This window comes from Oxyura jamaicensis, chromosome 1 (assembly GCF_011077185.1).
Source record: "Oxyura jamaicensis isolate SHBP4307 breed ruddy duck chromosome 1, BPBGC_Ojam_1.0, whole genome shotgun sequence".
NCBI lineage: Eukaryota > Metazoa > Chordata > Aves > Anseriformes > Anatidae > Oxyura > Oxyura jamaicensis.
Genome location: NC_048893.1, coordinates 160,493,630 through 160,515,914, shown reverse-complemented (window position 1 = coordinate 160,515,914; position 22,285 = coordinate 160,493,630). Strand labels below are relative to the sequence as shown.

Sequence of the window (22,285 nt, the reverse complement as noted above, 5' to 3'; positions counted from 1 at the left end):
CACTTCTGTTACAGTAGTTTTGTTCCACCATAAACCAGTTTTACAAGCAAGACAGTCTGCTGTTCCGGAAGGATTTCAATTATTGCAGGACAACTGCACGTGTCTTTTGTCACCAATTCAGAACTGCAAAGACGCAGAAGGGCTAAGCTCACTATGTTTGAAAGCAACTCACTTGTACAGAACGATTTCACTAGTTTGCATATTGATACCACACTCTTTACCAGAAGCAAAAATTGCAGAGTGCTGTAAGGAAGAACCACTAAGATCTCATTAGTTTTATAAGACGTATGATTCATTTACTACTTTATTATGAATTATCAACAATCAAATGGAGCTGCTCGAGTTCTCTAATTTTATAAGCAATGGCCCATATTATAGACACAAGCTCTACTGTTCTGTGCACTTTTGCCCCAAAGAACAGCTAGGACGGCATTTATTAACCACTGGAAAACACCAAAAGCAGCCATTTTTCTCCATTAAGTAACCTCTCTCCATAAACTTGTTTCTACTCATTTCAAATAAATTTTCACTGTTCCTGTCAAAAGAAATAATTAATAGCACATAAATAGCAGTATTAATAATCAGTATTTACAGCACAATCCCTTTGGTAAAGACACTTTTTTTTTTTTTTTTTTTTTAATTTCCTATCCCCATCTTGGTAGGAAAACCAAGCGAAATCCCTGCAGCATCACACCAAAATTTTAACAGTAATTAAAAAAATAATAAAAGAATCACTTTAAGCAGAAATTGGAAAGTACAAAACAGTCTTGGCATGCATTCTCTGTATTCCTTGAAAAAAACATTAACATGTTAAAAATAAGTAAATCCACCTCATGACAGAAGTAAATCATCTACTACTGTTTGCAAAACTTCTCCTTACATCAATCTTTAGTAAAGAAAACAACTTTAAACTTGGACAAAAATGAAGAAACGCTATAACTTCATTAGAGTGCAGCACCTCCTCCTGAATTTGAAAGAGGCACTAATACACAAGTAAAAGATGCCTGGGGGCATCAGGGAGGTGGTGGTGGTGTGTTAGACAGGAAGATCACAAAATCACAGAATAAAGGCTTACCAATCTGACATAAAACTGTAATAATTATAAAAAGACTACATTTGCCTAATGAGAATTTACTTCATAGGCATCCAATGTAGCTTAACAGACTGATTACATTACTTAGCAACAAATCTCCTACTTTGTGACAATCTTCTACTGTTCAGAGGAATGTGGTACCATACCCAAGATACTGAATTATCATTTCAAAGATCTGGTTTTGTATGCCATAAAGCTGTATGTGAAAAACACACGAAAGAAACCAACAGCATTGAAGTGGGACCACGCTGGATGGCTCTGCAACACAAAGATCAAACCAGACCTTTGCTCTTTGAACTTTAGAGCTTTCTGGCTTCTTGGCTTTTAGCATGTCATATGTCAGTGTAAATCAATATATCTAGCATATAATTGAGAATTAATATTTAATTCTGAAGAAACTACTACATACAAGCTCTTGTATTTAGTCCTCATCCTACCATCTGTAGATTTAGTTCATTTTTTCCTTTCAAGCTATCCCTTCCAAAAAATAAAAATAATTTCAGGAATTCTTCCAGGAAAAAATTCATACCTTTTTTTCCAATCAAGTTTAAGTTCCAGAAATCATAAAACTGAATATAAATTATTTCACCACAAGAAATTAGCAATGAAAAAAGCATTTAAAATCTCAAATAATATTATTTTTCAAAGCTAAGTGTTATCTTAAAAGATTTTTTAGACTTTTATCCATTATTTCCCATCACGTCTAAAATGATGGCAGAAATCTATCATGAATGTCCTTCAGTGTTTCCACAAAACATTAAGGTTCTGCAATCAAACTCAGCAATCTACATACTAATTTTGGTTCACTCTTACACTACATTAATAGCTTAAAAAACTTGCAGTTCTCAGTTTTGCTTGCCTGTAGTGGTTGGGGAATCTAACACTAAAACTGGGCAGCAGGGTACAGTATTCCTTATAATTATAAATTTGACATTTAAAATTAAGGAACAAATCCATATTCAAACTATGATTTTTAAAAAGTTCCTGAGTTTAACCAAAAGACAAATTCCATTAACTCCCCATAAAATAAAACTATTTCTCACTTGTGTGTATCGTTTTATGCTGTACGTATCTTTTACTATGTGCATGCATGAATACACAACTGTCTGCATACATGATAACCTCTATCAGAACTTAGCAAGAACAATTAAGTGAATCTCACAAGACAGAAGGAAAAGTAACTATCAGGACAGTAAGAAGCTAATCCAAATTCACAACATGTTTAGACTGATAGTCTCATAATTGTATTACCTAAAATGAATTAGATTCACAAGTTTAGGTCAATGGCTATGTAGCTGTTCCTCATGAAAAGAGAAGAGAAAAAGTAGGAACAAATTTGACTATACAGTGTTTCTTGAGAAAGTAAATGACCACAACTAAAATAAATAGTCTGGCAACTACAGTGGATCTCTGCTTCCCTATGATCATTTATCTATAATACCTTTGATCAATATATACAGAAACACTGTATTAAGGAGATCTAAAATACATAAAATAACTAGTTAATGTCCATAAATAAACAGAAAGTAAATACAGTATATATGCCAATAGGACTAGAAGTTGAAATTAACACTACAGAACTGTGCTTATTATAATTTTAAATCTTTTTTAAAAAATATTTTTTTTATTTTTTATTCACTGCTCAATTAATACAGTGATGAAATAGAGCAATTAAAGCTTTCTGTAAAAAGCATACCTTAAATATATTTTACAAAATGTACTGAAAGATTTTTTCTACGTAACTGATGATCACAAAAAGCTTATATTTTTAAATGTAGCAAAGTAACATCATCAGAGCTGCCAAGTCTGCATATTCCTGAGTTGAATAAAAATTGAGTCTAGTAAAAGTACTGTGACATTAATTTGAACCAGCAATAGCATGACTAATTCAGCCACTTGATTTTCCATATGTACTTGCAGTCACATATGAGACTCCTTCCAGTATGTTTCCCTCTTCTAGAGCCAATACTAGTAGAACAGCTGTAGATTCCAGAAATCGTGTATATTAACAGATTTTTTTACTACATTTTGCTCATAATGCCATTCAGTTACCCAATTAAACAAAAAAGGGGTGGGCAGATACAAGAAAGCAGTATTACTTTATGTGGTGAAGATTTAGCAGAAAAGAGTTTTAAGCTGACTTAAAAGAGTCAGGAGCTTACTAAAGAGTTAATTAATTTTCATCAAGTTGTGTGGTGCATAAGAACATAATAGCTTGTAGTACAGACTGAGGCAGTCAAAAGTAAGCCGCTGAACCTTGACTTTTGTTTTGTGGCCATTAAGAAAAAAAAAATTATACATTTTTTTCCATTTATGATTATGAATCAAACCAACAAATCTGAATGCTTAAATACAATTATAGTAAAATTAAATAGTTTCAGGACATGTTATGTCCTTTCAAAAATATGAGAGAGATGCAAAGAAAATGTCTATCCATATGTAACTCAAAATATCTGTTATTAGACATAACCACCTAATAGTTGCTTTCTTAACATCTTTGCTGTTTGCTACTGGCTGTTGACTAAGAAACTAAGAAAGCATGTGACTTTTACCTAGTGTGATTGAGAATGTGATGTAACTGGTTCGTTAAAATAAAAGTAGCTATATTTGTCATATTCTAGGAGTTCACGTGGTATCAAAACTTTCACAACACACTTTAAGAAGAAAAAAGATCTATTATATTTTACCTGAACTTTAGAGAAGCATTCATACAGTGAGATGTATGATAATTAAACAGTATTTTTCACATATAATTGTACCTGGCTTACTTATTCAACTGAAATTTGAATCAAGATTATGTTACCAAAATTTAATATTCAGGATTTATTATTGTTATTATGATTTTTGTTAAGAGTGGTAATCTCTTTCAAGCTTTTCTCAAAGAGCAAAGTGTATGTTACTCCACAAATAAATGTGTACTGGAGCCATTGAAAATATACCAACCAATAAGTTCTTGCTAATCATATAAGTGACTGCTGAGATGATTAACATTCCCCACAGCAAATAAAAAAGTATTAGAAATAAAAACAAAAATCTGAAAAAAAGCATACCCCTCCATGCTTACAAGATTTACCAAAATTGATATTGATTTACCAAAGTTGATAGCTCACCCATATAAGAGGACAAGTTGAAACTAAACTGCTGCATTAGCAATTAGATCTAGTTGTCACACTCTGCCCTGAAGAAACCATGTTACTGCCCGCTTTGGTGAATGCACAAAACCAGATAAGCCAGAAGACCTACAATTTCAGGAGTTTTTTGAGAAACATTGGTTTGGCTCATACACTTTTGTATCTAATTGTATCTTGTTGCCAGAAAGTGTGTAACCTTTGATTTGTAGTGATGGTGATCACCACTGAAGTTATACAGATAAATTATGCTTACTCTTATAAACTCAAATGTTTTTTACTGAGCCTTGATGCTGTGATTCTTTCATTAGCTACTATTTTGTAACTCAGGGATTCAAATATAAAACTCACAAAAATATCCATGAAAAACAACACAGCCTAAACAATTTTTAAAATTTTTTAAAAAGTGCCTCAGTGTAAGCCTCTTCTGAGATCATTACATTAGTGGGCCACTTTATGGACAATGAAATCTTGCTTCAGGAACATCTGGTGCTTAATCTCATGGTTATACTTTTTTATCAGTCTTTCCACTTTTGCTTCTCTTTTAGGAGAAGGATCTTCAACATAAAAAGATTTGTACATTTCTACACTCCACCCTCATTACACAATAGCCCTCAAAAATGGAAACACATGTAAGACAGTATTTAGTAATTAAACTTTTTTTTTTTTTTAAAAAAAAAACACCTCAGGACTCATTTGCAGCCTTAATTAAAGAAAGTCTTGTAATGAGGATAGAGTGTACTTTGGATATTTTTCAAAGGCACCTCTTACTTACGTCAACAGGTACCAGAAGGCTCTTGCCAAGATGTTGGTTAAAAGAGAGGCACCAGGCTTCAGTGTAACCATTCATGTTAGGAACATACTTCTTTATTGTCTCATCATTCAGCCTCAGCCAAACACCATCATCATTGTGGATCTATGGGAAACAAGCAACAAAAACGAGCCATGCCCTCCTGTAACCATTCTGTGGCTAGCAAGGATTAACAGACATTAGACAAACAGCAGTGGCAAGGATGTAATGATCTTCACTATACTGACAGAACATAAGAAGAGGTAAAAAGAAATATTGACAAAAATCAGAATTTCAAAGCAATGGGAAGCACATCTTTTTAGAATGCAAGGTGCAAAGACAGATTTAAATCAGATCTTGCAATAACAAGATTTGCTTTGAGAGAAAAGAGGAAAGAAAGCCAAGCCTTCATAAGCTTACTGTTCTCCACTTTCCACTTTTCCACTGCTCATTTAACTTAGTAAATTGCAAAAATATTCCTTGTATATGAAGTTATACTAGAAGAAGTATACATGCACAGTAGTCTAACACACTAGTCATCTTTCAGAAGTGTAATTGAAAGATGTAATGAAAATGATACCTGCATCTTTGAATTTTTATGTACAGTTGAAATAGTAGATAAACAGCTAAATCCTTAGAGATATTATTGGAAGATGAACTCTAGAAAATTTGTTTCCTGATATCACAGTGTCTGTTACAAAGATTTTCAAGTAAGCAAATAAAAAGGAAATGACAGCTTGAAAAACTAAATTGGTTAATATTGAGATTTTTGCAATTTATACTCTTATGTTCTTAAGTTGTACATGTCAACATTTAAACATGAAAAAAAACATTATTTGCATGGATTAACTTTACATCTTAGCTCAATTTTCAATAGAAATTTCTTATTAATTACCTCGTCAATGAAAGTGATGGATCCATTGACTTTCACTATGCCTATTTGCTCACTCTGAAGGGAAGGGTGGCTACGGATACGAAGCCCTGCACTGTCCTTGGCCACAAATTTGCGAACCTAAGAGAAGCAAAGAAAGATAGTAAGGAAGAAAAAATTGGAACAGAGCTTTCAGAGTAAAAAGAAATAGGTTTAACAGATTCTGAAATGCTAGTGACAAGATGGCAGTCAGAGTTACAGTTTGTTGCTAGTTTCCCATGGCTGCTGTGTATGGTTTCATTTACTTTTGTTACAACTATGTTTAAACTACATCAACTCACTCTCTCTGAAGGTTTTGTTATACCAGACAATATTCAGTACAAGCTTCTCATTCTTATAACTGCCCAGCTACAATTTATTCTTCTTTAAGTTTTGAAGTTCAGGGTTTTCTCTTACCATATTTACTATTTCCAGTAACCGACCAATTCAAGATTATCAGTCCTCATTTGACACTACCATAATATTCTGCTTAGTCAGCTTTTGGCCAAAATACGGATATTTTCCTTCGTAGATAGTCTAAATAGCCTTTTGAGAATAGCACAGGAGCAGATCTTTCTACTTATTTTTGAAATAGGCATTTGAATAATTTCTTCCTTTTTCAAAGGAAGGTTAGATGAGACACTGCTTGTTACTAGTCTGATTTACTGCAGCCTCCCAAATCTCCCAGAGGTTATTCACTTTTTTTTTTTCCATTCAAACATGGTATCAGCAGCTGTCCCAAAGAACAACTTAAAATCAGAAATGAAAAAGCTTAAGAAATGCATACATTCTATGTGCGCTGTACAAAACCTTTCTTTGAAGGTTATTTTCAAACTCAACATTATAAAACAAATGTGTCAACTGAAGTATGAACTTAATCTTCAAATTAGCACAGAATGATAAGGAAAGAATAACTCAGGAGAATGGTAAAGAAAGGCAAAAGCTCAGTGCATTAACCCACTTTTTTTTTTTTTTCCTCTAAACAAATTATTTAAGAAATTATATACATTTTAAGGCTTTTAAAAAACAAAACAAAACAAAAACCAACACAATAACATATTTTTTTGTGTAGTTTGGAGAAAAGAAAGCTAAGAGATGACCTCAATGCTCTTTACAACTTCCTCAGAAGAGGAGAGGGAGGTGCTGATCTCTTTTACCTGGTAACTAATGATAGGACACGTGGGAATAGAACTAGGTTGTGCCATGGAACATACAGACTGGACATTCAGAAAAAATTCTTTATGGTGAAGGTCACAGGCTTCCTAGCGAGTTGGTTGATGTCCCATGTCTGTCAGTATTTAAGATACATTTGAATATATGCTTAATAATATATGCTTTAGTTTTTAGTTAGACCTGAAGTAGAAGTGGTCTGGCATCGGACTTGATGATCTTTCTAGGTCCCTTCCAACCATTCCATCCCATTCCAATCTTTCTAAAAATACAATGCTGAACCATTGCTTACAGCATTCTCAACATAGAGAAGCCTATAAACAAGGCCTTGCATATTAGGGATTCCTAATTTTTACACTGCTACCCCCATGGAATGTTACTTCAGAAAAATCCTGTGACAGGCTAACCTGGAGCTTCGATAAAAAATTTCCATTTAGAGGAAGAACTCACACCCAGGATTTGGTTACAAACAGGTCTGGAAAGAACATTTTCCATACATTAATTGTATGAGTCTTCTTTCTGATATAGCACCTTTCTGCTTGGAGTATTTCTCTATAGCATGATGGTTCAGTATCTTATTCAGTTAACACTGCCCAGATTGCTTCTTCCATGGGGCACACACAAACTGGGCTCTGACTAGAAGAAGTGATTATAATGCAGAAAGGCATAGCAATTGACATGTACTTATCTCTTAGAGTGCACTGAACTTTGCAAGAGCTTTGTTACTGTGCCTTCTTATTTAGTGAATCTGAAAAGAGGTACGTTTTGCAGCACAGAAATGTGTGCTGCATAGAATAAAACCTTTACAAGTGGGTTAACCTCCCATGGAAGGATGCAAAAAACTAGCCCAATTTTTTTGTTTCCTTTTTTTTAAAAAAAAAAAAAAATCAGATAGTTTCTTGTTTAGTAATGTGAAGACAGTAGAAACAAAACATGTTAGATTCCAATCATACTGGTAACAGTCTTGCCCCTTCCAATTCAATTAAATTAGGACTGATTTCTTGTATTTGGTTCCAACTACCCTGAATTACCTTACACAGATAATAAGAAAGCGTTTCCCTCAGTAGGACATGGGATAGGATTTTCTACAAATTAGTTAATCTAAATTTTACAGCCAATGAGGCGGCACCAGTTCTTGTATTCCAGGCTGAATACAGATCCTTTACCAGCTTTGATGGGCAGGAAAGTCAGATTTTCATCCAACTTCAATTTACAGAAAATGAAGGGATCAATACAAAATCATAATATATCATCCATTTTCAACCTGAGATTCAATTAGTTCTGACTCCAAAACTGCAATGCTCCTGTTTCAACAAAAATAGTTTGTTGTTTTCAGGTGAGAACAGATCACCACTATTACTGTTGTTTGGTTATAACTATCTGAAATTTAGGGCTGGGAAAGGAGAGAAAAAAGTTATAGGACTTAACTAACCTATTTTTCTCAGTGAAATTGGATTTGGTGGACCATTTCTGATGTATATGTCTAACCTGCATTCTTGGCTTCAAAAGAATGAAGCACAGCACAATGATCATCTTTCTGAATTATTTATAATACTGCTGTTCATATACATGGAGTTATGCTAACCTGGTTCATTATGCAATTTTGACACAGAAGAAAGAAAACTGATAAAATGACCTATCATGAGAAGTCTACTGTGTTCCTACAACACTGATAAGTTCTAATGTTGACAAAGGCTCAGCAGACACCATATACAGGACAGAAAGATGGTTCCTCTTTCAAAAAGACTGTAACTTGGAAAAAGAAACAAGAACTACAACACAGGCAGATGATTAAACACTTGACTACTGCCTCAAAACATCAGTTGCCAACTTTTGTCAAGTTTTTTTTTTTTTTTTTTTTTTTTTAAGCTGTCATGACTGTTAGTTGACAAAATATACCTGTTATATATGAACCAGTCACCTTAATTCCCACTGTAGTAACTGAAAAAAAGAAGGCAGTTCCATCCAGCAACTTGTATCTTAACAACTGCCTCTTTCTCTTCACTGAGTAAGTAAAACACAGCTTGGATGGAGATACCATTAACATCTGTGAGATGCATTTCACCCAATAGAAAGTTTTTATTAAGATAATTAATAATTAAGATAATAAATAAGATAGAGTAACCAGGAAGTCATAAGGAGCTACTCCTAATGGAGAGAAAGGAGACAGCCTAAAATAAGTTTGTGGAAGAAGCAAACAAACAAAACAATGAATATTTTATTCATATCTGTGGAAATTAAAAGTAAATTTATTATTTTTGAGGTTGGGCAGCAGGGAAAAGAATCATTTTAGTGGCAGAAGCAGACACTGGATGATGTATTTACAGACTTGGGAGCTGTATAACAAAAGATACTATTTCTAGATTAACCAGAAAGTTGGAAAAAGAATTTTATCAAGATGTACCACACAGCTAAGAAGCTGGCAAACACCCAGTTATTTTTGTAGCCGTGTATATCTTAGCAGAGGGGAAGAGTCCACTTTTGCACTTGTAATAAGAAAGGGAAGGATAACTTTGTGCGTTTTTAAGAATTTCACATCTTTTAATAAAAGTTTATTGCATGAAAATAAGATTCAGTGCTTTGCTTAATAACCCTTCCATAAAGAGGGAGTTGAGGATATTTCCCTCATCTGGGCATTTCCCCAGCAGTGCCACACCATCTTTCAGCTTTCATCCGCTACTTGTGTCTACTTTAGTCTTTTGGGGTAGAACAATAACATGAAATGGGGAAGTCAAAAGCAATAGAAAGGATAACCTTTTAAAATGAAGGCATGACATTCTAAGAAAGGAAGACATGTCAAAGAAACTAATGATTTAGGATTTTATGCTGCCTAAAGAAAGAGCCTTATCAGAAGACAAACAGTATGTGCCCTTTGTACAACTCATACCATAGCACACCATCAAATGAAAAGAACTATTATTAGTGTAGAGTGCAGTCTGTGGTTTTCATAATGGTTGCACAGTGTTTGTGTGACAAGCCAAGAGAAAGGTAGTTTCTATATAGTTTCTAACAGCTTTATTAATGGGTATACAGAAAGAAAATGGAATGAACATCTTTCATTTTATTCAGTATATTAATTTCATTCCATTCAGCACATTAAAGTGATTTGCAAATATCCTTAAGTCCTGTACCACTATGAAGTGATAAAGTATATATTAAACGACAAGAAAAGCCCACCCAACTACAACTATCTGTTTGGGTTTTTATGCAGTTTTTCAAACCTTGTTTGGCTGAGGCTCTGCCTTTGGTTTAATAAGCTGTGTTCCAGGTGGTATCATTCCCTTTGGAGGATCTTTTACTTTCACTTCTAGCCCAGCATCTATAAGCAAACAAAGACTAAGTTAAAAAAAAAAAAAAAAAAGTGGATTTATTAGTCATGTAGTAACTGCAGTTTATCAGTGCTACAACTTCATATGATGCAAAGTAGCCACTCACTTATCTGGTTGACAAACACTTGCAGCTGCTTCATGGTGCAAAGTATTATTTTATCAACATTGATAAAGTCACACGTAGAAATTCACATATATATAATTTAATGTTGTTATTAGATATCTGTCACACACTGTCCACATCACTAGTAGGTAATTTTGTATCCTCATGTCTGTACAGACATGCTTCAAGGAACAGTGAAGACAGAATTGTGTTTGAGGGGTGCAATTAAAAGCTCCTAGAGAGGCAACAGCTTATGCATGGCATACTGCTGTAGATGCTAATCACAAAATGCAATAAACAGACAACAGCCTTAGAAGGCAAGCTACACAAGAAAAGGCCTGTAATGTAAAGAGACAGCATCTTTAATTACCAACACTGTTATAAAACCAGGAGGTGCTAGAAAATATATCAAGACAGTAAAATTCTCAGATCACAAAGAAAAATACATGTAAAGAAGCAGTTCAAACTTCTGTAATAGATGGATATAACCTTGAATAGTAATCTTAAAAAATATTTTCAGCAATCACTGTTAATGACAAATTACAGTAATTTAATGGTTTTGGTAGGCTATTTGTTTTGGTTTTTGTTTTGTTTTACAGGCTGACCCTTTGAAGAGCAAGAACTTGAAGCAGCCAGACCTAGTCATAAATCAGCTATGTTTTCAGCAATGTTCTTTTAAACAAATGTGTAAGTAACAGAAGGAATCTAGAAGGATCAAGATTTGAAACAGAGAAGAAACTAAGTGCTGCCAGTACTTAAGAGGGTCAAAGTTGAGGAAATCATGGGTCAAGCATGGGTATATGAACCCCCATAGATTGGTATATGAACAACAGAAGTAACATTGAAGAAAGATGGCATTGACAACTACAAGAGGACACTTGCCTGTCTAATAACCAAGGTTAACAACTGTATTCTAGTATTTCTAAAAGTTAACCCTATGCAATGAATTAAGATGAACGAAGATAACTATTATGAAAAATATAATATTAATCTTATTTTCTGTAGGTAACACACATTGGATTGGAATGGGACTGGAATTTGTGTATCTATTTACAAAAGGTGCTGCACAGTATTGTCAAAGATAAATTGCTGGTGCACTCTTTTAAACCCTCTTATGAGAGATGGGCCTAATTACAATGCCTTCAATATCTGTGCTGCTGTCTTCACCACACCACCTGTAGGATTAAAAAGGGACAATTGAAGGTGTAGACATTTTCTGAAGGGGAAATCTTCCCCCAGCATACTACAGTAACTCCTATTTCCCAGGACCAGCAAGACAGATAAATTATTTTCAGCAAGGAAGAAACCAAAAACATTTAATATTGGTATTAGCAGTTGAGACTTAGGATAATCTCAGTGAAGACCACTCTTTCTCAATTTTCCACAGAGGAAATGACAATTTACTCCTGCACACTTGGGAACAATTTCTTATTTTCTTAGGTTCTTCAGATCCTCCCCCCACCTATACATCTCTGTCACTCTCAGTTGAAATAAGACATTTTTCTTGCAGTCTTAAACCTCTCAAAGCAACACAGAGCAGACAATAAGATATACCCTATCATTCTCATTTTCTAAATGCATTATGAATACTCAAGTTGCCAAATATGTCCCTATTCCAATGAGAGAATAGCCATGGTCTTTTTTTCTTTTGAGAAAGAAGAGGGATTTCAATAGAAGGCTTCTAGACCAAAGCTGGGGTACTGTGTTTTGCTATGAACTTTAATACTAAATCTTAGGAGCACCAAGATATGCCTTTATTGGTATTCAAAGCGGATATAAGATTAATTTCTGCATAAGTAATGTGAAAATTAAGTACCTATTTCAATGCCATCTATAGTAACATGAATGGTATAGAGACCAACAGCACCGGGAGTCCAGTTTGCACAGTATGTACCATCATTATTGACTCTGATCAGCATGTTTTCACTGGGTCTAGGCATAAACAAAACAATTGAGATCATTAAACAATTCTTGGAAATCAACTGTAACACTTAGTTTGGTAAACTCTGCCTTTTTTTTTTCTTTGAAATAATCTAACTAGCTTTCTTCCTCTGTCCAAACCAATAACCCCATGTTATTTATAATGAAGCAATAACCTACAGAATGTTTTGACAGCAGATGAAAGATCACATTCAGAGAATAGATAATACAAATAGAGAATCAACATTAGAACAACTAAGAATGAAATACTTTAAACAAGAATCTCTAAATTTAGGAAAACAAAAGGCCTGCAACTCAGGGTGCAAGCAAAAGTGACGGGACATATTCATTTTAGTATCTAATAAAAAATAATTCTTTAACATTTACCTCTTTGGTGTCGGTGAAGCAAAGCGTAGTTCTTCAAATGAGTAATTTTCATATGCCTATCAACAGATGAAATTGAATGAACATAAAATCAACAATTATCAAATAAAAGAAAGCAGAGTATTTTCTCAAAAAACCACACAACTCTAACTGTATGCTCACTAGAAACATTGAGTAGGGAACCAGAAAATCAATTCCAGAACACAGAGAGACAAAGACATACATACATACATGAAACAAGTATCTTCACTTTCTCTTTAAATTGCTGTTAACAAAAATACACTTTGCTAACAAAAACTTTGTCTTTGAATCCCTTCTAATCTAACTTGATTTAAAAGCCCCTGAATTCCTTTTAATTTACCTCTAAAAATTCTTTTTAATAATCCAGATTTCAACTTCCTTGTAGGCACAAATATATGGATATATATCCAGGCAACCTGTTCCACTGCCTCACCACCCTCCAGACTAAACAATTTTCTCCAAACATCTAATATAAATCTCCCCTCTTTTAGTTTAAAACTGTTCCCCTGAGAGGCACTACTTGTCATTGGCCTCCACCTTGGCACACAGGCTGGAACTTCCTGGGTGTGGCCATCCAGTCAATTCCTTATCCAACAAACAGTGCACCCTTCAAATCCATCTCTCTCCAACTTAGGCATAAGGATAACAAATATAACATCAGGCAGTGCATTGAAGACCATGTGAAGGTAAGAAAACGGATGTTACATGTCAACTGCAAGGCAGCCCAGTGCATTTTCCAAGGCAATTTTGGATGCTCTTTCTACTCAAAATGAAGAAATTCCCTCTGTACTGAGGTGACACTTCTGCTGATTCTCACTAGAAAAAAAAATCTACTTTCACAGTTTCTTGTGTACTGCACTGAAAAGCTCCACAAAAGTAGATAGGTTATGGCAGTCCCAAAACTCAGCAAATGTATCACTGGTTGCAATAGTTGCTGAGTTACCAGATTCATATATTCCATCAAAAACAACAGTAGAAAAAAGAGAAAGGATAAAGACACGTGAACATAGCTGCAGATCAACCATTCTGAGTCTCTATCCAAATATCCAACATGGTTTTGGGTTTCAATCCTCCATACTTGTTGTATGTATAATTTACTGTCACAAAGTGCGGAGCTGCAGTTTCTAATTGTATTTGGATGGTTCTATCTAGCACTGATACAACTTACAGGCTGTCATAAAACAGAAAGGTCAGAGGATGTCTATATTTTGCAGTCAAGTAACTAAGTAACACAGGGAGGGCAGTAAAAGATAATTTTTACTTTCTTGAATCAATAAAGTTAATAAGCTAATCAGGAACAGCACGTAACACAGTTGCATTTCTCAGAATGTCGGACTGTCCCTAACTTAAGTAGCAAAATACAATCTCTCTTCCTGAATAATAATAAAAAAGATTTATTGTCTTTTCCATCCAAAACTTGCAAGAAACTTCCTCAAAAAAGGTGTTAAACATAGAAGTCAATCATGCTTCAGCAAAAGACACTTTTTGTATTTTACCTTGATGTGTGTAATTTACTTCTTCTCTTTGACCATTACAAACTGTTGTCCTATATGCTAAAGTGACTTTAAATGAATACTTGTGGTTTAATTTTACCTTAACTTAATTCAAATTGAAAACTATTGAAGTTGATAGCTAATACCAAGCTTTCCTCACTCAAAGAGTGCATCACCTCTGGAGATGCATTTCTAGGCACTTGCACTTGCTCCACAGACAGTTACTCCAGAGTACCTAATGTGTTGCAAGGTGTGCCACTGTAACAGCTGTGTGAACAGGTTTGATACCTACTACTAAAAAGAAGCCTGTAGTCAATGGTTATTAGATCACATCTGGGTTCCAACTATGAGTAAATATTGTACTTTTTCACTCAAGTCACTGATAAAAATACCAAGTAGCATCAAGACAAGAAGTGAGCTTTGCAGTAACCCAAGTAAAGTAAGTAAATAAATAAACCCCATACTCGTTTCATTTTAGACATGTAATTTAACAAGTTTTTAAATCATTTGTTTTATCCTATATTGATTGCATTACCATCTGCAGAAAACAAACCTGTACCCTTTAAAAGATGGTAGTTTGCTGACTTTTTTTCCACATAAATCCATACAGGGTATAGTATTATCCTTCTCTAACTCCTGATTAATCATGTTTCATTAAGTTTTCCAACTGCTAGTTATATATATCATGTCACATCTCGTAACTGGGTCACTGTGTTACCTATATGTAAATGCACCTTTCCGGTTTCAAAATACACTCAAACCAATAGTTAACTGTTTTCACGTCTTTAAAAACTGTTGCCTGCCAAGTCTCTGAGAGGATTTATTTGGCAATTTTGAGTTGATACACCAATCATTTTTATGATCTTTCTAACTTTGCTTAGCTCCCATTTTTTTCTTACGTTCACCAGTTACAGGTTTTAATATAGGTTCTATGCAACACTCCAGTCCTATATAGGTAGAGAGGCTTGTCTTATTTCGATAGCTGTTTTTATTTCTCCTCTCACTCAGACTAGTTTACTAATCAATGTAATCAAAATTAAATATACAACTTTTTATATATACAATTATTAAATTGAATATACAACTTTTTATATACTAAACCCATTTATTTTTTGCTTTATATTTCAGGCACGGTTGGCCATTTTGAAGCATCTACTTTTCTGCTGACCTTAGTAAATATAATCAAAGTAATTTGCAACTAATGAATTTTTAGATTGTGATCAAACTGAAACATACTTTTACCCCTTCCTCTTCGCATACTTTTACCCACTTTGTATACTGGATTTTATAGTTATCTTGCTCAAGTAACAGTAATTTACCTTCATCATTGTAATAGCAATATATCGAGCTTCTTTTACGATCATTGGCTCATAAGAAGAATCAAGCTTTGGTGAAGGAAGTCCTCCGAAAGTCATATCAGCAGTAGGGGAAGCAGCTGCTGCAGGACTCCCTGGTATCCGTTGCACCTTTTTAACTTGCTCTTGTTGCAAAGATGTTTTTTTCTGAGAAACAGGAATAGCTTTGACTTCTACCTATAATCAGACACAGAATATGGGAGATGACTTAGGGAAATGATTTAGGGAGAAAGCAAACCCACACATTCTTTTAGACCTGCTAAAGTACTTGCTACTAATCTAGTTATGTCAAAAACATGCGTCTACACAGACAAAGTCAAGAACAACATCTTAGAGTAAAACTTAAGAATGTAAATGTACAGGAAAGCAGCACCTGACTGACTTTGCACGTGATCGATAAGGGTAAGGTTAGCTAACTTTTGCCAGTTGCAGAGCACTCCCTAAGAAGCACAGTATAGGTGTACTGGCTAAGTTTGCTGACAACAGAAAATGCTTCAGGTTTCAGAGTGAGTCATCAGTGCCTGCCAGACCTGGCACAGCACTCTATTATATCGGTACTGTGCACTTCAGTTCATATTTTATCTTTTTTTTTTTCTTTTCAGAAGTACCACAGACATCTATTAGTGTAGGTAACAAAGAATTGGCAGAACTTAGTTTTCTGAGGAGGAACAGACTACCTGAAAAATAAATGTATGCATTACTCATCCTAAATCTGCAATGAAGTGTTTAGTTGCTGCAGATGTCATATGCTATTTATCAAAATTTGACCTAATTTACTGGAAGTTACCTCAGTACATTGAACACTGAATGAGTCCAACAGAATAATTAATTAAATTATGTGTTACTTTAATATACTTGTGCAGAAAAATAGTTATTAAATAACAAATCCAGCAACTATTTTGATGTGTTTATATTCGCACATCTTTTTCCCACTTGTAGAATAAAGTAACTAAAAGTTTTCTACTTCCTTTGTCACAAATTTGTGTCATTAACTACACATTTGTATTATGTTCAAATTGTGTGTCTAAACTGATTCTTGTATTTTTGTTTAAAACTCACTGGTTATTAATGAATTTACAGTACACTGAAAGATAAGTCAATTACATCATATACAAAGACTAGTCTTAAGAGTTTTTATAGTAGGAATCTTACCTTTGTTTAAGGTACTTCACCTATTTTTGTGCTTGACAAAAGCAAGACTTGAAAATATCTGTACTACTCCAGAAAAACAGGAGGCTTTAAAACATAGATGTAACCTAATTTATTAAAACTAGGTGATTAACATTTTGTGTTTAATTTCATTTGTTTGCATGCTTCATTATCTCAAAACTAACAGCCAACTTTTACACATATCCCATAGGTATTAATCCGAAGCCCGGAAGGGTTTTCTAATTCTGTCTCAGGTGGTCATGAACATTTCCTTTGCAGTACTTCAACAACTATAAAAAAACAGCTGTGATTAACTGAAGAGGACGAAGCAAAAATCAAGAATCTCAGATCTTGCCAGTTAAAAAGTTCAAAGACTACAGGAACTTCCAAATATTAGAAAGGGGAGAAGTGCTGCAACTAAAAATGATTTACCAATGTGCTTCTGATTCTTTTTTCCATCACTTTTATTCACTTTACAATTTATAATACTCTTTCCTGGCTTACAAGTGGATTCTTGTCACCTTATACAGCACCACTACACCTGTCCTGGTTTCAGTTAGGACAGAGTTATTTTTCCTCCCAGTAGCTGGTAGGGTGCTATGTTTTGGATTAGGATGAGAAGAGTGCCGATAACATGCTGATGTTTTAATTGCTGCAGAACAATGCTTACACCAAGCCAAGGACTTTTCAGCTTCTCACTCTGTCCTGCCAGCGGGCAGGCTGGGGTTGTAGCAAGAGCTGGGAGGGGACAGACCCAGGACAGCTGACCCAAACTGGCCAAAGGGGTATTCCATACCATCTGACGTCATGCTGAACAATATATAGGGGTGGCTAGCCGGGGTGGGGGGCCGGCTGCTTGGGGATAGGCTGGGCATCGGTCAGCGGGTGGTGAGCAATTGCATTGTGCATCACTTGTTTTGTACACACTATTATCATTATTATTTCTTATCTTAATAAACTGTCTCTATCTCAACCCACAGGCTTCACTTTCCCATTTCTCTCCCTCATCCCAGAGAAGGAGGGGGGAGGGTGAGCGAACAGCTGTGTGGTGTTTAGCTGCCGGCCAGGTTAAACCACAACACCACCAAAGGTCTAAAAGTGGGCACTTCCACTACTATATACGTGTAGCTCATTACAGACAATACATAAGTTGCATGAGATGTGTTGGCATAATATGGAATTTGACAGTTCTGTGGATTTACGGGTTAAAAAGTCCACTGAATTTAAGAATGCCACATTCTGCCCACAAGAGTATTCTGTGGAATATCTACAACAAATATTAAACGAAGACATGATGAAGTATAAGAACAGCCAAGATTGCAATAATTACCTTCATATTAGGAACATGAACAACATCCCCATACTGGTCTTTTGTTTGTACTGTAATAACAGTTGGCCAACCACAACGAATGTCATCCTTATTCAAAATCAATGATGTTTTTTGAGGATCAGCATATGAATCTGGCTGAAGCCATCTACAGCAAAGACAGACACTTATCATTAAAATATCTTCTAGCCCCTCAAAAGATAAAGTCTTATTCTGAACAAACATGATATCCACCTAAGAAAGAATGCAGAAGGTATGAATAATTAAATATATGCTTTTTCCTACTATATGAATAAAACCAACACAGCCAAACAGTTTTACTTATATCGTAGAATGGCTTGAGTCGGAAGGCACCTTAAGGATCATCTATTTACAACCCCCTACCACGTGCAGGGATGGGGCATCCACAACTTTTCTGGGCAACCTGTTCCACTGCTTCACCACCCCCCAGACTAAACAATTTTCTCCAAACATCTAATATAAATCTCCCCTCTTTTAGTTTAAAACTGTTCCCCTGAGAGGCACTACTTGTCATTGGCCTCCACCTTGGCACACAGGCTGGAACTTCCTGGGTGTGGCCATCCAGTCAATTCCTTATCCAACAAACAGTGCACCCTTCAAATCCATCTCTCTCCAACTTAGGCATAAGGATAACAAATATAACAAGTGTTTGGAACAGTTATTAAATTTACATAGCTACTTCTATAGCCAAACAACAGTGCACAGTTTTTAAAATTTAGCATACAACTAAACAATTTCTATTTCGCTGCAAACTTTACAGCTATGAAGTCATAGGTTTATTCATGAAGCACACAAGCTTTTTACCTTGCAAGTCGTCCACCACTTGATCCTGGTACACAAGCAATGAAATCCTCCAGAAATGACTGCTCATTGCTTTGTACCTGCAGTGGAAGATTTCCTTCAAGGGCTTCCAGTATTGTTGGTGAGTGAGATAATGCCAACCCTTTTCCAAGAATGCCGGAATGAGATTTGCACACCTTTTATTTTTTTATTTTGAGGTGGGGTGGGGATAAAAGAGACATAAAGATAAGTCTTTCAGTATCTTACATTAGACACTTTCCCATAATATGACAGTAATTGGCACAGACATTTGGGGGACTGAAAACCATTCCAGAAGGAGCAAAGCGGATAAATTACTTTGATGAAATAAATAAATAAATAAATAAAAGTCAGCTCCTAACAACAGAATTATCTGGTTTAGAAAACACTAATTACTGGCATCGAAAGTATTGTCCACTCAGTCTAGAAAACGCTGTGTCAATAATTTGTGTCAGGAGAGACTAAATGAGCTTGAATTGAGGGAGAGTTTCTGGAAGAAAGAATAAGGAAACATGAACTTTGATGCTAAGAGTATCCTTACTGGTTGAATTATGGCCAGGAGAAGAATGAAGAAAGCCCTTTTGAAAATGCAACCAATTAGAACATTCCAAAAGAACATAAAAGGCTAGAGACAATAACTTACTTCTTGAGTAAGATATTTTGGGGTGAGACAGAGTAAAATAAGAAATGTGGAAAGATGCATAGAATATCAGGTTGGACTACAAGTGAAAAATGAGTCATCCATTACTTGTATGCACAATCCCAGTTCACTTTTTGAATTAAAATACAATGGATCCAAGAACAGATTTGCTGAAAAACAAAATCTTTCAAGAATATCTGATTCCTCCTCAACAGTTCCTATTTACTGTTCTGTCATCTCATGCCTATGCTATGATATTGTAGCACTGATGTGTTTTTCTAGCAAGTACAGGAACAACTAAATTTCAAAATATTTGCCCTGAAATTAACTATGAGAGAGAGAGAAAATGAAAAATTCATTTTTCACTGTTCATCATCAGTTAGAGGCAAAAAATAGGGAGCTACTGACCAGCATCAGCTGCCACCACAACAACCAAACTATATCATCAATCCAGAACAACTACAGACATATTAACCAGAACTTCATAGATGTTACTGTTCAACTGAAAGAATTATTTTATTTCTGCAATTACAAAGACATGTGAAGGATTATTTAAAATTTATTAAATTATGCAACCAAGATGTAAGGTGATCTAACCTCCTATCTGATATTTTATAAGCAGATTTACTGCAAGACTTAAAAGCAACAGCATACCTGTAAAGCAGCTTCTTCAAGAATCTCAAGATCTTCTTCAAATTCATTACCTGCTGTAAAAATATAAACATGTATTTTTCATAACAATAATAACAGCATTTATTTATGCATTATAGAATCTGAAATTCCATTTTGTTTAGTTTATATTACAAATGTTAAGTTTGCAGGGGGATGTGTAATATTGTTTAAACGGCAGTTGAAAGATTAATATTTGAATCTTTTAATCTTTTTTTTTACTTCTGCTAAGAAACCTAGTAAACATGCAGTACTGTGTAGTTCAGTGTACAAGCAAATAAACAATATATCTTACACAAAAATCGAATTTGGTACTTATCTCCAAGACCGTATGGCAAATCTTTGGATGCAACTAGATACTTCTAGGAAAAAGATTCTGGGAGGTCAAGCTGATTGCCAGGAAGCAGTACTTAAGACTACGGAACAACTACTTCCTTATAAGAACTTACCCTAATAAACGTATTTAAAAACCTGATAAACTTTTGTAAATTATGAATCCACCCGGAGCATAAAAATCAAATTAATTCTACTCTATGGCACTTCTTTCTCAAAAATGCAACTCAAAGGCCTGATTCCAGTGAGAACAGACTTGCCAGATACAGTCTTTAACAGAAATGAAAAGTCAAACAGGTAAGGTTATAATATTTCTAGTCTCTCTCAAAACAAGTCAGGCAATTCTATTAGTGAGGAGAGAGAAAGAGAAATTAGAGTGATCAAGTCCTAAGGCATTTAAAAAATTCTAAGGAATACAGATATATAGAAACTCTGCTCTCAGAATAAAATTCAATTTCTACAGAATTTGAAACAACTAAGTAATAATGTTAAACAATTAAATAATGCATTGATCAATTCCATACTGCTGTTTAGGTTAGATCTCAGTCACAAACCAATTGTCTCTTTTGGGTAGAGACATCTTAAATTTAACTCTTAGAAAACTTGCAAGGAGGAAATACTGCATTTTGACACGGTAACTCAATATTTGGGTGTACTCTCAAAGATAAAATTTTCATAATAAATAATCACCATTTGGTGCATTTTCCTCTGGAGTAAAAACAGCTAAAGCCCTCTTGATGCCCTTTCAAAGCACTTTTTTCTTTCCTAGTGATTATATAGGAACATTTATACAATTATCTGGCCTACTGTATACAGAGAATATCCACTACAACAGTTATCAAAAAACAAGACAATTCTTTGTGAAGGATATCCTCCTTCAGCAAAGCGTTTACACCATGATGCAGCCATGAAAATAATGCAAATAGTGGTAAGGATGGAAGGGTCGACAAGGATTCCCGTAACAACTAGCAACTAATTTGAAGTCATTTCACTCATCCTATCTATCCCATGATGCTCTTTGCACAACCTCCTACAAAATTCTATGTTGAAAATTTTCAACCATGTGTTTCCTACTTTTCTTAATTTTGCCATGATATCTGTGAAGTTTCTTAATTTGAAGTCATCAGGTTTTAAGATCACTTAGTTGAATACAGAGGTCTAAATATAACCAGGGAAATGGAGGATTTACTTCACCTACTTTTGGGCAGTGAGGCATGAGATAATGAACTCAGACGTAGGTATTACAAGATATTTTTACAGCAAATGGAAGAGAAACAGGCATCTTCTTTCAGTGATTTTTTTTTTTAGATGTTCATTATAGAATGACATGAACCATCCCCTGAAGATGTCTATATTATTTCTAAAAGAAGGTTAGAACAACTAGCTTAGACTCAGATGCTTAACTTCTGAATGCAAAAGTTCAGACGTTATATGTTAAATTGCTTATTCCCTCCTGAAGCAAAGCTTTTCCTTAGGGTAATTTCTTTTTTCTTTAAACTATATACACCTACACTTGGAACTAAGGTAAAATTGTAGAAATTATAAAATGAAGTAAGAGAACTCTAACGCAAAGGACCTTCTTGTGTGTATGCACTAGAATACAGTCTTTTATATCACAAATGATTACGTAT

At 34.7% G+C, this 22,285-nt stretch overlaps 1 protein-coding gene across 18 annotated transcripts in view; it reads right to left on the bottom strand.

The window, feature by feature from the left end:
* The window catches only part of MYCBP2 (MYC binding protein 2), a 194,981-nt gene that overhangs the window by 60,603 nt on the left and 112,093 nt on the right, over nt 1–22,285 (bottom strand). For 16 of the 18 annotated variants that reach the window (XM_035320138.1, XM_035320146.1, XM_035320190.1 and 13 more), the window contains 9 exons: nt 20,307–20,359; nt 18,998–19,170; nt 18,176–18,320; nt 15,661–15,873; nt 12,831–12,886; nt 12,340–12,455; nt 10,313–10,410; nt 5,907–6,023; nt 4,997–5,137 (listed from right to left, as the gene is read on the bottom strand). In XM_035320138.1, the coding sequence (XP_035176029.1) occupies nt 4,997–5,137; nt 5,907–6,023; nt 10,313–10,410; nt 12,340–12,455; nt 12,831–12,886; nt 15,661–15,873; nt 18,176–18,320; nt 18,998–19,170; nt 20,307–20,359 (1,112 nt within the window). The remainder of the gene's footprint in view (nt 1–4,996; nt 5,138–5,906; nt 6,024–10,312; nt 10,411–12,339; nt 12,456–12,830; nt 12,887–15,660; nt 15,874–18,175; nt 18,321–18,997; nt 19,171–20,306; nt 20,360–22,285) is intronic. The other 2 variants (XM_035320225.1, XM_035320252.1) reach the window with 1 other exon arrangement.